Source organism: Gopherus flavomarginatus, chromosome 3, assembly GCF_025201925.1.
Source record: "Gopherus flavomarginatus isolate rGopFla2 chromosome 3, rGopFla2.mat.asm, whole genome shotgun sequence".
Lineage (NCBI taxonomy): Eukaryota > Metazoa > Chordata > Testudines > Testudinidae > Gopherus > Gopherus flavomarginatus.
In genome coordinates, this window is record NC_066619.1 from 90,221,358 (window position 1) to 90,238,907 (window position 17,550).

Sequence of the window (17,550 nt, forward strand, 5' to 3'; positions counted from 1 at the left end):
CCATTGTGCAAACAGAAAGAGACAAAAGGAAAAATTGCTTTGTTTGTTGTTTTTCAAAAGAAAAGTGGACCTAATCTATTGCACAGAAGCGGCATGACATTTTTTTTTCCTCTCCCAGTGTTCTGGCATTTTAAGACATGATTTTGGAAGATGCTGAAAGCCCCCAGCTCCCGTTGAAATCAAGTTGAAGGTGCCCAGAATCTCACATGTGGAGCAGAGCTCCTGTAGGACTAAGCCCTTAAATAATAATTTTTTTGACAACTTGTGGGTTAAAAAATATGCATGCACCCAGGAAATAAAAAATGAAAAGGATGCAATAGGCAACAGTTTATTTGTAAAAAAAAAAAAAAGAAAAAAAAAAGAAAAAAAGAATCCTTTAAAATGTTACTATGTCTTAAAGATTAAGGAAAAAATACTATAAATATATATACACACATACAGTATATATGTATATACACATATATTGTACCATTAAAATTACATGCTTTTCAGAACAGAATGGGTCATGTTCCCTCACATCAATTTTAAATTTCTGATTGCAATAAATCATGCTTCCTTTTTTTAAATCTTCAAGTACAGGAAATAAGCAAACCAGGATCTAAAAGTGGAAAACTATTTGTTATGCACAAATGACAACTGACAGCTATACAATTATTATTTTGCAGTACTGAACATTTTATGCGTGTCTTGGCAAATTCTACAACTCTGAAGTTTTACCTGAGATGTGTGGACATAATGAAGCGTGACGGTAGGCTTAACAGATTTTTTCACATTATGGATCAATTGAAATCAAAGCTGATTGAGTATTATGCATTTGTACACATAGTATCAACATGAGAACTCTTTGTAAAATAATGAATTTCTCATTTTCCAAATGTCTTAAAGCTGCAGGTGAAACAAAAAGGGGAAGTACCACCTGCAATGATCAGCATGCAGACAGTGAAACAGAGGTAGCATTTTTTATACAACTTCAGCACAATCACTCAATTCAACCACACTCTCTTCTGCAAAAGGCACTCACTTTTTTCATTTATAAATAATATGGTGTTAATTTCCAGCGCAAATTGACCATAAATGTTGTTTTCCCCCTACAAATGTAAAAAAGTTAAGCAAAAAATATGATGAAAAGACAAAACAGGGCATAAGAAACACATTTTGGATGAATGTACAACTTTTTTTCCTTTTAGGAAAACTGAATTTCTTTAAAAAAAACCAAACACATTATAGTACATCACCCAAAAGTCAGACTTCCCAGTTAAAATGGCAATATTAAGCAGCACATTGTATATCAGAATAGAATTGTAAAACACCAGAGTTACACCAGCCTTTTAATAGCTAAAATAAAAATCAACAGTTCACAGTTAAAAGTAGAAAGATTATTCACATAAAAGGTGGTGATAGGGAAGGATAAAGACCCTTCAATACAGAAGCTTATAAATTAGTATGTCTAGAACCTCATGTTGTACCTTTTATACGTTCTGCAGTTTGAAAAGATACTGTCCATGCAAAACTTCTGTTCTTACCGTGACACTACTGAGCTAATTGAATTATAAGATGTCCCACTGTTACAACTTGAAGCATAGGCCTCTTGGCCATTAGCATCTAAATTCATTTTGAATACAGATGATGCCTTCAATAAAAAGTCTGCTGCATCTCTGCGGCCTAATTCCCTCAGTTTAGACATTAGGATACCTACAGTGCTCTCAGGGCCATTGCTCCATTCCTGCAAAAGGGCATGGACTGGGCTTGGGAGAAAATCATTTTGAGTTCCATTGTTTGTATTATATTTTGCAACAAGATCGGGAAGGCCCAGGTTCATAGCCAGAAGGCACCAGTCCTTTCCCATAGGATCAGGTGGATCCAAAAGTCGACTAAATTTCCTCCTTGTAAGAAGATTCAGATCCGAAGCATGAATATCCATTCCTAGACCTCCCTGTGAGTAGATGTCCAGACATCCAAAGCACAATATACTGCTGAAGCTTTCTTTATAACCACCCATGGTATTAGTCAATGATGTCTCCTTTTGGCTTTGTGCCCGGAAGAAGTCTCTAGGCTGGTAGACCATTACTGGTTCATGATGTTCCCTCAGCTGCTGAGGACTAAGATAATGTTTTACAGTCAGCAGGCCTGGTAATGTTGTGGCAATTAAGTTATCAATGGTACTACAAACAGAATCCAGAAGCAAGCAGCACTTGATCTTCTCTGTTTCCAGTCCTCTAACTTGAACCTCAATACCCTGACCATGGTTGACCAGCAACACTAAAAGCTCAGCCCCACGATTCACAATCTTTGATCCATTTACCCAGAGACGTATATCTGCATCTCCCTCTGCATTCTGTTGGTGAATCCACCGACACAGATTCACCTGAACTTTATGGAAAATTCCACAAGGGAATGGGGTAAGGTGTTCCACAGGAACAATTCTAACACCACCATAAATCAGAACCTCATCCTCCTCATCTGTCCAAGACCTGTGAAGATTGTCAGTCTTGATCAGCGCTGGAATATCCACCATTGCTCCACTGCTAAGATCTCTAGCACAGATATCCATGGCATCCAAAATCTGTATCAGTTCTTCCACATCACTGTCTGATACCAAGCGCTGGATGTCCTCTATGGTATACCGACCTCTGTAATGATGTAGAGCTTTGGGATTCTCCACTGACAGGATTTTCCCCAGGACATTAGAACAGAGCCAGCGAGGATCCAGGAGCACAACATCTTGGACAGTTTCACTCTGCATGATGTTTATCTGCTCAGAAAGAGGAAAATTACAAATTATATTTTGTGAAGTACAAGTCGACAGTAGAACTGCTCTTATGGCTTACTGACTCACCAGTCCCACCATTGATTCATGACTATAGCAAGATAATAGTGCATTTCTTTCCTCTCCTATTCCTAAAACAAAATCAGGATCCAGCTCTTGACTTGTTTTATTGATAAAGCCATCAGAACACATGGCTCACTGAGACTTTTTCCAGACTATTTTAGCAGAAATCTTCTGCACTTTCAACAATTTTCAATGGATATAGAAAATATTCTGGCCTAAAATGCAGTTTTTCCTCATTTGCCCTGACAGCAGCTGAAAAAGGAACAGCATTTTTGGCATGGTTTCAGAGTTTCTCACATTCAACTCTTAAGCCACCAGATATGTAAGAGCCAGAATGTCACATTCAAAGTTCATACCTGCATCTAGCTGCATTACTCATATGATTACACAGAATTTAATATTGGTAGAAAACAAAAATCTAGCCACAGAGAATAGAAATATAAGATAGGAGGTATAGCTGAAATTAATATGAAATGACATTACAAGCAAGGAAAGCATCACAAGCCTCTAACAGGTATGCAACTATGAGCAACTGAATGCTTTGCCGTATCACTACATATAATAACATAGCTACAGCAAAGTAAGCCTATGAGTAATTGTTTTAGCTATTGTCTCATTTGAAGGTCAGCATTTTATTTCATCCCTTTCCTGAATATGTATTTTATCATGAGTATAATCTAACACAGAATTCTTCCTCTTTTAAAGAAAAACACAGGAATCATAAGACAAAAGATAACTGGAGTCTGTATGGGTTGATTTGCATTGAATATGCTGTCTTGGAATGGGATGTTGAGGAAAGAATAATTAAGGAATTTTGCTGAGAACACAGCAAGATTCTGTCAAAACAAAACATTCTGAACTACCTGGAAATCTCAGGTTTAATATTTTTGTGCAACATTTTTCTGCCGCTTAATTCATTTAAATAAACAACAATGTGAGCTAGAAATAACCTGCTGATTCAGATTTCTAATTTTAAAAACAAAATCTGATACCAGGATGATGCAGTGAGTGCTTCACTACGCTGCTGTGAAAGCTGGTCCAACACTTATTACAACCCCCTTTCATCCGAGGAGTATCTGTCTGTACACATTTGGCATAGATGGCTTCAGAGAATGCTGTTCTTTAACCACATCTGAAAACAATTTATTCAGCCATTTTAACTCACATTTCAGATTGAAGTTGCACTCTGGATGAACAACTAAGGACTTGTCCACACAAGGAAGTTATTCCAGAATTAGATATGGTGTGAATTCAAACTGCAATAGCTATTCTGCAATAGCTCCCGTTGCAGACACTTTTATTCCATAATAAAAGAGTGCCCTTTTCTGATTTTGCTGAATTGCTTTGGCTTTCTAGACTGGGTGCGCTGGTTAAATTTTTTTTCCCCTCCTCCACAAGATTTCCTTTCACACTCCACCCACCAATTCCTCCAAGAAGCGTGATGCATTTTCCATTCAGCATCCCTATACTGGAAACCACTCACAGTTCATGCACTCTAGCTGGTTAGGATTTTCTTCATTTTTTCACTGAATTAGAGGAAAAAAAGTAATTAAAAAGGTGCAGAGAATACACTTTGCTCCAGATAGGTGAAACTCAGTTGGATACTGTGTAGAATCAACAATCTGAGTTTGTTTATGTTAAAGACAGAATGTAAAGTAAAGTCACTACATAGTTATGCAGTTTGAATAAAAATTACTTACTTCTCCTATGCTGTGCAGCTGCTGGGCTATATGCCGTAGATCATCTTCACTTGCTAATGGATTAAGCTGATCCTGTACATCATATACAAACTGCTGCAATGACATCAGCTGGTTGGGTCCATTGATTTTTCTCCAAGAAGGGAGAGTGGAGATCATTTTCTCACAAAGGGGAGTCATAGGTGGACAAATCTAACAAAAGTACAATGGACGTCAATTTGTAGTTCTCCCTCTACTATGCTGATAAAAACTGGGTTAAATTGTTTAAAAAGAGCTACCACCAAAGACAGCTGCAGAATTTGCCACAGAATCTACCTTGGATGAAAAATTATATTCCAGAATCTAACTGTTCATTTAAATACCAATTTCTAGCCACCATGATTACAAAGACAATCTTAATGTGAATCAATTAAACGCTTTCTTGCCTAATCTGCGCACAACCTGAAACAATGCTTTTGAGTGGTATCAACTGCCCCACTCACCTGGGGATTAACTGTGAAACCAAAAAATAGTTTAAAATATCAACAGTTAATTATTTCACTGTTGATACTTTTAGCAGAAACATACCACTAAGGAGTTTATCATGAAATTCCAAACCACCTCCCATGTGCTAGAAGTACTAACAATAGCTCCTCATCCCCCTCAACTTCTACAATGCAGTTGTGTGTTGTAAGTATGAAAAACGGTAGTTAATTGAAAACTAAGAGATTAGGGCAAGCATCAAATAGACTGAATTTAATATCAAAATAAACAACACCCATGCTACAATGCCAACTGTATTTTACAGGTTCATATTTAATTAATAATAAAACTAATTTTTTAAATGCAAATTAAGTGGTTGAGGAATTGCAAGCCTGTTGTATCAGAATTGGCCAGATTGAAGCTGAAGCTGAAGCTGAAAAAACTGGATAGACACATCAGACAGAAGAGTGAAGTACAACGTCAGCCTTCTGAAGGACCATAAGATCAAGGAAGATTTTGGACTGAGGCTGAAGAATAAGTTCTCAGTATTACAGGATCGGTCTGAGGAAGAGGAAGACAGTGTACTAAACAGATGGCAGAAAGTGAGAGAGACACTTAGGTCAGTATGCCAGGAAGTGCTTGGAATTAAGAAACACCGGCAGAAAGAGTGGCTCACAGCAGAGACCTTGATCAAGATAGAAGACAGAAAGAAGAAGGCGGCAGCAGTCAACAGCAGGACTAGAGCAGCAACGGCCAAAGCTCAAAAAGAGTATGCTGAAGCCCACAGAGCAGTGAAGAGGAATATCAGGAAGGACAAGAGAGAGTATGTGGATGAACCGGCAGCAGAAGCGGAGCAGGCAGCATACAGCGGTAATATGAAACAGCTGTATGATACTACCAAGCGACTGTCTGGAAAGTTCAGCAAGCCAGAACGTCCTGTTAAAGACAAGCAGGGAAAGTCTATAACAGGAATAGAACAACAGATGAACAGATGGGCGGAGCACTTTGAGTAACTCCTGAACAGACCAGAACCACCAAATCCACCAGATATCAACTCAGCTAACGAGGACCTCCCAATTAATTGCGATGGACCAACCAGAGATGAGATCAGAAAAGCCATCACCATGATGAAGAATAGGAAGGCGGTTGGACCTGATGACATCCCAGCAGAGGCCCTGAAAGCAGACCTGGATGCTTCAGTGGAAATGCTGTACCCTCTCTTTGAGAAGATATAGGAAGAAGTAGTGATTCCAGTAGACTGGAAAGAGGGATATCTCATCAAAATCCCCAAGAAAGTAGACCTTAGCAACTGTGCCAATTATAGAGGAATCACACTCCTGTCGGTGCCAGGGAAGGTCTTCAACCGAGTCCTCTTAGAGAGGATGAAGGATGCCGTCGATCCACAGCTACAAGATGAACAGGCAGGTTTCCGGCAGAACAGATCATGCACGGACCAGATAGCAACGCTTCGCATCATAGTCGAGCAGTCTATAGAGTGGAACTCCTCGTTGTACATCAATTTTGTTGACTATGAGAAAGCGTTCGATAGCGTGGATCGAGAGACCCTTTGGAAGCCCCTTCGGCACTACGGCATCCCAGCAAAGGTGGTCAACCTGATCAAGAACTCATATGACGGTACACACTGTAGAGTGATCCATGGAGGGCAGCTTACTAACAGCTTCCAGGTGCAAACTGGAGTCAGGCAAGGATGCTTGTTGTCACCACTTCTTTCTTCTCGTCATCGATTGGATTATGAAGACATCCACCTACGAGTGTAGGAAAGGAATCCAGCGGACATTGTGGACCCAGCTTGATGACCTGGACTTTGCTGATGACCTTGCACTCCTTTAGCACAGTAAACAGCAGATGCAAGAGAAGATCAACGTAGTGGCAGCCACGTCATCACAGGTTGCCTCAACATTCACAAGGACAAGACCAAGATCCTTAGGATTAACTCCACTAGCAATAACCCAGTCACACTGAATGGAAGCCCCCTGGAAGAAGTGCAGTCCTTCACCTACCTAGGTAGTATCATCAGCCAGCAGGGTGGCACAGACGCAGACATCAAAGTAAGGATTGTTAAGGCAAGAGCAGCCTTCTTACAGCTCAAGAACATCTGGAGCTCTAGAGAGCTGTCTTTGGCAATAAAAATTTGACTGTTCAACTCTAATGTGAAATCAGTCCTACTGTATGGAGCTGAAACCTGGAGGACAACCAAAACAACCATGAGGAAGATCCAGACCTTCATAAATAGCTCTCTCAGAAGGATTCTCCAGATCCACTGGCCAGATACCATCAGTAACATCCACCTCTTGGAGAGGACCTGTCAACTCCCAGCAGAGGAAGAAATCAGAAGGAGAAGGTGGGGTTGGATAGGACATACACTACGCAAGCAGCCAACTAACATCACCAGACAGGCACTGTGGTGGAACCCCCAAGGCAAGCGGAAAAGAGGCCGTCCAAGAAACACCTGGCGATGTGACCTTCAGGCTGATAGCAAAAAAATGGGCTATACCTGGAACCAGTTAGAACGAATGGCCCAGGATAGAGGACTCTGGAGATCTGTTTTGGTGGCCCATACCCCGATTGGGGTGACAGGCATGAGTGAGTGAGTGAGTATGTGTATCAGAATGCCACCAAAACTAAGACCATGTCTACACTACAGAGATTAACAACAGCACAGATACGGTGCCATAGCTATGCCAGCATAACTGGAGTGTAGATGCAGCCTTCACCAACAGAAGAGGTTTTCCATCGCTGGAGCAACACCATGTCCCCCAGCATTATTTTGTCAACCTAGCTGTATCTACCCCAAGAGCTAGGTCGGCATAGCTCAGGGTTGTGGAGTTTTCATATCCCTGAGTGCTGTAGTTATGTGGGCCTAAATTTTAAGCGCAGATCAGGCCTAAGGGAACACTGCTGTAGAATTTAGGTCAGTTTACCACTGGGTACGTGACCCTTGGCTACTGCCCCTTTACCTAGCTAGAAACCGCGAATATATTTTTCAGAGTATGACTCTAGGAAAATTATCAATATATATCTGATTAACATATTTCTGAAGTTACATTTCCATTGGTTCAGATAACAGTTCTGCCCTGGCGTTCTTTAAGTAACACACAATCTACTTGCATAGCAAAATATTGGAAGTGTCTATAATGTTATTCTGTAATTTATTTTAAGAGAAATGGAGTCACTGAAGTCCTAAAGCTGGGTCAACTATGAACTGAAATCACAGCTTTAAACTGAAAGTCACAAATATTTTCTTCCATTTTATCCCCTCCCACCACCACCAAAAAAAGCATCAATACAGTCTTGAAATCACTGATTGACCATTTTAAATGTGGGAGGTGGTTTATGGTAGATCATCCTCTGTATCCTATGACACCTCTCTGGGGTCTTCATTCAGGACACAAACTTTTCATAAGGCATTGTTGGCCCATTATTATTAGAATTTGTGCAGCTGTCCCAGGTGTGATATCACACATACAATAATGTATCAAAGTCACTAAAAATCATCAGTCATTATCTGAGAAAATGTACAGCTTACTGCTTCATGGTTCACTACTTGGAATTGGTGGGTCAGGGTCTCTTGGAGCCCATGGAACACACATTAGTAACAGCAGGACCTGAGAATCCATATCTATATCTATCCATATCTATGTCTATATCTATCCATATCAATACTGGGGACACTACTGGGAATCTGGTAACTGGACCTTTTTTCAATCACCATGTCTGTTAAACATGCTGTACAACGCAAATCTGACACACTGGTAAAATAGGTCCAGCCTCCAGAGACTTGCCTACTCTAGAGCTCCTACTAAAGCTAACACTAATTCAACTGAATTGGTGTTAGCAATAATGAGAATTCTTTAGCAAAATCCTCTGTGTAGACAAAGACCAACTTATTTCAGGGACAAGGGGCTGCAAAACTGTTCTGTAATTGAACTGCAAGCTTTAAAGACATTATCAAATAAGAAAACAGGCACTGAGCTGTTAGGACTGAGGTAATGTAAAGACTGTGAAGCTTATCAGAAACCTGTGGTTAATAAAGAAATGTAACCATTAAAAAACTCAGAGGGTTAAAAGAACTTTAATAATTATAATAAGCCCCTATGCTACTCAATGCAGAATTGAGTACCTTTTAAAGCCACACAAATATTTTAAAAAAAAAATCCTTCCAACTTACAAACCCCCGCCTCTGATCATAAAAAACAAAGATATAATTTACTCTCTGATATTTATATTGCTTGGTGACTTCCTGCATTTCTCTCATACTGGACAATAAGAATAGAATCAATAATTTCTAGCCAATTAGACTGTATGATTCACATGCACTGATATGACACTGCAATGTTTGGGTTGCAATACAACAGGGATATGTTTTAAAAAAAAGCTAAAGCTTTTCCATTGGAGTTAAAAAAAAAAAATCAAGGACAGTTTTTTATAAAAACTGATTTTTACAAACTCAATTTTCAGCCGAGTTTGACCTAACAGTGTCCCTTTGAAGACAAGAAAAAAATGCTTTCTTCCTATGTCCTTCAAACCCGAGTGTTTCTAGGCTCATTATCAACTGAAAGTGCCTCTGAATTAGCCACCAGAGTGTGTTCATATAAAGAAACTGCACCTATTCTTCCTGAACTCCATGATGTATGTGCCCAGCCTCTGACGCCCAAGAAGCAAGAGGCTTGTAATAACTTCCCCATGCAAGTTTCCTGCAAAACCAGAATTTCACATAGAGTTAGCCCAGCCTAGGCCTTCAGTGAACTACTCACAGAAATTATCTGGCTTCTTAATTCCTGTAGGTGATTTCGAAGAAGCTTCATATCTTTAGAGCCAGATGCTCCGGCATCCAAAACAAATAACTTGTCCAAAATTTGAAGATCATTTCCAAACCTAAGAGAGAAAGAGATAGTACTTATTTATTAATTTCTAGTTCCACACCAAATTTTATTTTAATTTACCCAACTGTAAATTTGTTTTAAATTGTGTAACAATTTTTTCTTTTGCTTTAAGGGAATCATGACAAATGGAGTGAACAAGAATAGTAAAAAGTTAAATATGAACATGATGCACAATACAAAAGCAAAACGTAGTATATTAGTAACTAATATTTTATTCAAGATAAACAGAATTGTTGAAAGTAAAAGTTACTCTTTCATGTAAGCACTGGAAAAAAGACCTCCACAGATATTACATAAAGGGAATTGCAGCAGAGTCAAGTAGACATACTGGCTATATGCACTGCTATAAAAGTTACAGCAATTCTTTGTTTTTAATGAGTTCAGCTCACTTGGTGGTTCTTATCTGAAATACTTCCACATTTATATTTGCTTTTACAAGCATAGCAATGAGATGTGTTTAGATCAGGATATTGCCCTAACACAGTAATACTAGCAATCTGGGGGATATAGCCCTAGACTCTTTCCTTGCATCCTCTACTCAGAAGACCTGAATGGTTCCCCATATCATGGTATTGCTGTGAATTGTGTATAGTTTATTTTGGAAGACTAGTCCGTGAAAATAGCTAATTCTGAAAACCAGCGCTATTCTCTCTGCAATTCATAGTGGTTGGCATTAGGACTTTCCAACATCTAGAGACACTTGTTGGTTCATTTTCTTTTCTGTTCATATTGCCATGCAGCTCTTTAGAAAACTGTATATACAATACATCTGTGTGATTAATTTTTGTATACTAGATATCTTAATCATAATTTAAAGGATGAAACTCCATTGTGTCTAGGTATTGGAGCACTGATAAATAAAGTCACCTACAATACTTAAACATAAAGGTGTGAGGCAACCTACTCATTTTAAAACCATCAAGTGTTTTCCATTTTTGCACAAAACTATATTGGAAGACCATTTTCAATATAAAGCAGCAACCAAAGCAAAGTACTGGATTTTCTTTGCTCCCATACAGATCAATGAATGTTATTTTGTAAATAATATTGAACACCTCAAATCAATCACCAGCTTTGGCATTTCCACATTTTAATACTGTATATAAATTTTAGAAAAATGCACTGCTCCTCTTCTCACCTGTTTCTGATTTCTTTCAGCAATGACATGTCTTTGTCATATCCAAATTCTCCTCCAACAGGGCGAGGAAGGTTCACAATATCAGCATGGGTGGCCACCAGGACAACACGCAATGGATTTTTCAGCCTTCCACCAAATGCTTCAGAGAAAGAAAAATACACACCCAGAGTACAACAATTTCAGGAAAAGTGCTTTTACTGTACCATAAAGCAAAGATGAATTTTATGTTCCTGACATACTGGTCGCTTTTGTGAGTACACGTGCCATCTTAAAAACAATCTACACACTTGTGTGTGTAATTTAAGGACTGTTTGGTTGATGTGATTTTGTTTATAGTCCATAAATATGGATGGCGTTCCCTTCCCAATATTATTAAAAATACTAATACTATATGGCTTTATTTCTTTTCTTTTAACGTGATAACCATCACTAAACACTAACAAATCAGCTACAAACTATGAAACCATTTGGGAATGACATGTAAGTCAGTAATAGCAACTACTTGCAAAGATTCTTGGTAATTCTTTGGATGGTCTTTAGTACTACAGGATGTGAGTTAGATGACTGTAAACAGAACACAAATGATCTACAACATTCATACTGTGGTATGAATGCAATTGTACAGTACTTACACAAACAATGAACTCTCATTTAGGTGAGAGTTAAGTAGGAAAGCCTGGGAGATACCATGAAAAGAATGAGAAAAAGAGAAAGATACAAATGGCATATGAATGAGATGATAGTACGTAACACACATTTATACAGCTTGTTCTCTAATATACTATCCAGAAAAGAAGAGACTGTCGGTCAAGTTTTACAAAATGTGTCATATTCTGTGGTCTTTATTTCATCTTCATCCTGGCAAAGCCTCAAATAACTTCAACAGTTTTGCCTGAGTGAAGACTGAATAAAGTCTCCAGAATTTGATCCATTATGCTTAAGCCACAAAAAAAATACCCTTTTATATGTCTAGTGATTCAAAATTAGTGTCCCGTGGCCTGCAAAGCAGTGTACTACAATGCAGCCAGCACTCTGTTTTCTGGCTTTTTATGAAGGCCCTAGTGGAATTGGCTAGGAAACTATTCCAAAGCTTTAAGATTTCTGTTAATATACTTTGTGAGGATAGTATACTAATCAACTATCCTAACAAAAAGTGTAAGGATTTCTTATAAACTATGAGCAGCAAGGTCAAGTTGAACAACTTTATTAGTTACTTTACTATAGTTGAACTGACATAACTATTTAAATATTGCTAATCATTTTGCAAGAAGAACTGACAAAATTTAGTTCTATATTTGGCTGAATCAAATTTGGATTCTAGCAACTGCAGAAATATTAAATAAAATAACTTAAAGCTTCAATATTAATTTTTGGCAAGCTCCTGAGTCGTCATTTTCTCTGTTACACAACTACTTGCATACCAGCTGGATCTGGACATGCTTATTTTTAACTTTTTTTCCCCTAAAAACTCAAAATGAAACTGAAAGGCATGTGTGTGTCTGAACTGGAGGAAGTCAAACTAACATAGACCTATACTGAGTTCATAAATAAGGAATATAGAGTATCACCTGGGCTCTGATATAATGCATTTAATATTAGCCAAAATATCAGTAGGACGCAGGGAACATTCAGCTCTAAATAAATATTTTTATATGCCTGCCAAGCGATTACACAGTGATTTTATCACTTCATGGGTTTTCTTTTTCCATACATGTCTAATCATATACACTGGCTTGACCAGAGTTTTGGTTGATGAAGCCAAGACAGATCCCTGGGCTTGGTTTTCCCATCAAACTGTCAGGGTGCGTAAATGAATGCTCCACTGCAATAAAAGCTAAAATAAATTGGTATAAACCAAGAATAGGTAACCTAAATCTTTTAAAAAAATATAGTGATTAAGTCAATTGGTTTGACTTGCAAGCAATTCCAAAAACAGCATAATCAGCTAGAGTATTAAACCAGAGATCTCATTTAAAAACCAAACAAAGCCTTAGCAGATGTCAAGCAAAATTCACTACAAACATTGGACTCCATCCACACCAACACTTAAAAGGAGTTATACGCATTTAAAGTCTAAATATAGTTCCAGCTAAACAAGTTTGAGCAGCACATGCAGAAAGTCAGCAGAGTTTTAAAACACAATTCTAACATGATTTAGACCCATCCACACTGGCCAACCCAGCTAGTGCTGGAAACCAATTTAGTTGGGGTTGGGTTTAAACAGAATTTAAGCAATGTTTCCAAACTTGCTTTAAAGAACCAGTGTACTTGGAGCCAGTATGTAGACAGACAGTACACAAGAATGTCAAAGTAGTTCTTTGATATGAAAACTTCAGTTTAAGGGGTTGGGGAGAAATTCAGGAACCATCGAAGGCTCTCAATGCTTTAAGCACAACCTAAACAATTTTAGTAGGGTTAAGTACTTATGGCCCTGTTTAGACCCTCTGCTGTGAGGGAGAAGTTCACCTCTGTACTGAACTTTGTTTAAAGTTGATTTCAATAAGATGAACACACAATAGGACTCAAAGTTAAAGGGAAACACAAAGTTTTTCTTTCCTCCACAGAAAGCATATAGACACACAGCATGGCATACCTATGGGTTCCTCAACTGGGACCAGTGATTTCAGGAAATTAAGCCAAAAGGTCACTTGATTTAACTGGATTTCATAAGGTTCTTCAAGACTGAAAAGCACGATATGAATTGCGGTGGGATCATTTGCAGCAAAATAATCGTAACAGCAGAAATATACAGGATTCCCAGAGAATTCCCACACGCTGAAATCACCAATTCCTGTAAAAGGTGACAGAGTGATAAACAGGTCAAACTTCTTTAAAGAGCTCTGTTCTTTTAATATTGGAGGCAAAGTTTTTCCAGGGCTGACATCTGGAAACCAAACGTAAGTGTCCAGGAGTCATAGATACTGTGCATTACAGATTAAATGAGCCCTGGCTTTGTACAGAAATGATGGATATTAAATCCTTCAGAAAACAAAACGGAGCACTAGACAACATTACAGAAAAAACAGCTGCCATTCCTTCTCTTGCCCCTGAAAATGCAACTAAACATTTCTCCAGTTACTTCTTTGTGACGTATGGTATCTGGTATCAAAAACATAAGATAAAAAGTTATTCAGAAAATAGTCCATTTTGGTTTGTAAAATTGAAACTACTGCCAAATCAGAGTGGGCTTTAAGAATCACCTCTTACTCCTAATTACCACTTAAGAACACTAGCCATGGTGTGTTGTTTTCTGTCATCTATTTTTGCGGTTGATGAAAGATGTGTTAGCTTCTCACAGTCTCTCTCTTAATCTGTCTGAAAGCATATGCACTTGTACCATCTTTACTTAGTAATGATTTTATGAAGTAATAAAATGATTTTATAAATACTCTAGAAAAAATAAAAAAATTGGAAGCATCAACTATGCTGTGAATCTTTACAATGGAATAGTTTCTACTGACAGTCTGCAGTACAGCTCTAGTACATTTTAGAAACTAAATCTGTTACATGATTGTGCTGAAAGAAAATAACTGCACTAATAACAAGTGTTGATTATGTGTCAAGTTGCATTTATAAATATATTTCCTGACCCAAGATTAAAAGTTTAAGACCCATTTGACTCTGGAACAATTGATATGGTAGGTAAAACATTAGCCCTGTTTTGAGTTTCACTTGAGGGAAGATCAGGTCATCTACAATAGGACAAGATGATGAATAAAAACAGTTTCACGTGCAAGGTCTTTTTGGCAAGGACCATGTCTAATGAGTATGCACCCACAAAGCGCCATGCACACCTATGATGACATACAAGTAATAAAGGGTCACTCCTGGTCCAAGACCCTTTGTGATGAGTAGTTAAAAAAAAGTACCTATAAATGATACACAAACTCGTCAATGTATGTGGTGCCTTTATAAAATATATTTTAACTTCACAGGGCTTTATGTAGGTATAATCTCTGTTTTAAAAAGATATGCACACTAAACTAGTGGATGTGTTCAAGGTAATGCTTAAAGCAGATTTCAAATTCAAATATTTAAAACAAGTAAAGCCAATGTCAGTCACATAGAATCAACACACATTAATTCAATTAATTCATTACCATTCAAGTAGGCGTTTTGAATGTCGATGGCCTTCGTAGACTGGTCATCTGCAGAGCAGTGAGAATGGTGAGATGGTGAAACGAATACTTCTAGCACCCCTTTGGTAAGGCCTGGCTCAAACATCATGCTTCGACTTCTCACGCTAACATTTTCACAGCCAGGGTAAAGATTTGTAATGCTCACTGAAACTGAGTCATGAAAAAGAATATTATAAACCATGAAGAGTTTATAAACAGATTATTTCAAAATAATGTGCTGGGCACAAAATTTAATTTAAAAAGATCTGTTCTTCAAACAGAGGCACCCATGATATCTGAGGTACCCAGGTAGCTGAGAAAAATGTTTGTGCCCAAGATTCAGAACCAGAAAATACCTCTCATTAGAGCTGATTCGGTACCTTAGAATACCCTGTCTTGGCAAAATGGCTCTTTCTGAGAGATTGAATTATGCATAATAGGCTTTAAAAGAAGGGGATAAGAGAGGCAGAGAGAGGAGAGAAAAGGAAGAGGAAGATATTGAGAAACACGGAAGTGTAAGAAAGCAAGCACACAAAGAGGTGGGAATAAGGAAGACAAAAAAAAAAAGAGAGAGGTAAAGTATAATGTGTCTGATTCACATCTTTCAAGAGACCTTCCCCAGTTTCTCTCTGTGCTGAGATTTTCCCCCAAGTTAGAGATATGTTCAGGTTTTCAATAACTATTAGACAATTTCTAACGTGCTTGGTCTCAAGAATACCCACAGGCTGGGCAGGTATTTTAGTTTCTATATTACCCAATGATAAAAGTAATGATGTGCTAGAGGTAAGGTTTAATTGTGTGAAGGGCAAATTCTAGGTTCCCCTTATAGCACTGTTAGCCCCTAAAAGACACACAGGCAGGGTCAAAATAATGGAAGTAACAGAACAGTTTGTGAAAATGAGGGTTCACCTGTTATACACAACAGATGTAGTGCTTTAATTTAGCATTATTAAAGCACTACAACTCCCTCATGTGGCCATATTTATAGCTGTATAAAAGGTGCTTTATAGTGGTATAGCTATACCTGTATAACTTTATATTTATATTTATAGCTGTATAAAAGGTGCTTTATAGTGGTATAGCTATACCTGTATAACTTTATACTGATATAACGGCATCTACAGTGGGGGTTGTACAGCTTAACTATTTTGATTTTTAAAAAAATCACCCTCCTCTGCTAGTTATAGGAGTACAAAATTTCTGTCTAAAGCAAGTTAGATTCTGATTGAAAGGAGCATAAACTCTGGCAAATCTAGTACAATTACATAAATCAAAAAAGAATTTGAAGAGCAACTAGCAAAAGACACTACAAAAAACTAAAGCAAACATGTTTTAAAATACATCAGAAGCAGAAAGCCTGCCAAACAAACAGTGAGGCCATTAGATGACTGAGGTGCTAAAGGAGCGCACAAGGACGATAAGGCCATTGCAGAAAAGCTAAATTAATTATTTGCATGGGTCTTCACTGCAGATGAGGTGAGGGAGATTCCAAAACCTGAGTCTTTTCTTTTAGGTGACAAATCTGAGGAACTGTCCCAGATAGAGATATCAATAGAGGAGGTTTTGGAATAAATTGATAAATTAAAAAGTAATAAGTCACCAGAACCAAATGGTAGTCACCCAAGAGTTCTGAGGAACTCACACTTGAAATTGCAGAACTACTAACTGTGGTATGTAACCTATCACTTAAATCAGCCTCAGTACTATATGACTAAAGGATAGCTAATGTAACACCTTATTTTTAAAAAAACAGCTCCAGAGGCAATCCTGGCAATTACATACCAGTAAACCTAATTTTAGCGCTAGGCAAACTTGTTGAAACTATAGAATTATCAGACACATGGATGAACACAATACGTTTAGGAAGTATCAACATAGCTTTTGTAAAGGGAAATCTACTAGAATTCTTTGAGGGGATCAACAAGCATGTGGACAAGGTGATCCATTTGATACAATGTACTTGGACTTTCAGATACCCTTTGACAAAGTCCCACACCAAGGCTGAAAAGTAAGCAGTCATGGCACAAGAGGGAAAGTATCTCATGGATCAGTAACTGCTTAAAAAGATAGGAAACAAGTGGAATAAATGGTAGGAATAAAGGGTCAGTTTTCACAATGGAGGAAGATAAATAGTGCCCTCCCCCCCGAATCTGTACTGGGACTTGTGCTGTTCAACATATTCATAAATGATCTGGAAAAGGTGGTGAACAGTGAGGTGGCAAAATTTGAAGATAGTTAAGTCCAAAGCTGACTGTAAAGAGTTACAAAGGGATCTCACAAAACTGAGTGAGTGGGCAACAAAATAGTAAATGAAATTCAGTGTTGATAAGTGAGAAGTAATGTACATTGGAAAACATAATCCCAACTATACATACAGAAATGATGGGATCTAAATGAATTA

General features: G+C 38.0%; 1 protein-coding gene across 2 annotated transcripts in view; it reads right to left on the bottom strand.

Moving 5' to 3' along the window:
• Positions 1 to 445: 445 nt before the first annotated feature.
• DAPK1 (death associated protein kinase 1) overlaps positions 446 to 17,550 on the bottom strand; it is a 142,683-nt gene continuing 125,578 nt past the window's right edge. For both annotated transcript variants that reach the window (XM_050945576.1, XM_050945577.1), the window contains exons 21-26: positions 15,132 to 15,320; positions 13,625 to 13,822; positions 11,032 to 11,170; positions 9,765 to 9,885; positions 4,531 to 4,719; positions 446 to 2,752 (exon numbers count right to left, since the gene is read on the bottom strand). In XM_050945576.1, the coding sequence (XP_050801533.1) occupies positions 1,520 to 2,752; positions 4,531 to 4,719; positions 9,765 to 9,885; positions 11,032 to 11,170; positions 13,625 to 13,822; positions 15,132 to 15,320 (2,069 nt within the window). In that variant the 3' untranslated portion in view covers positions 446 to 1,519. The remainder of the gene's footprint in view (positions 2,753 to 4,530; positions 4,720 to 9,764; positions 9,886 to 11,031; positions 11,171 to 13,624; positions 13,823 to 15,131; positions 15,321 to 17,550) is intronic.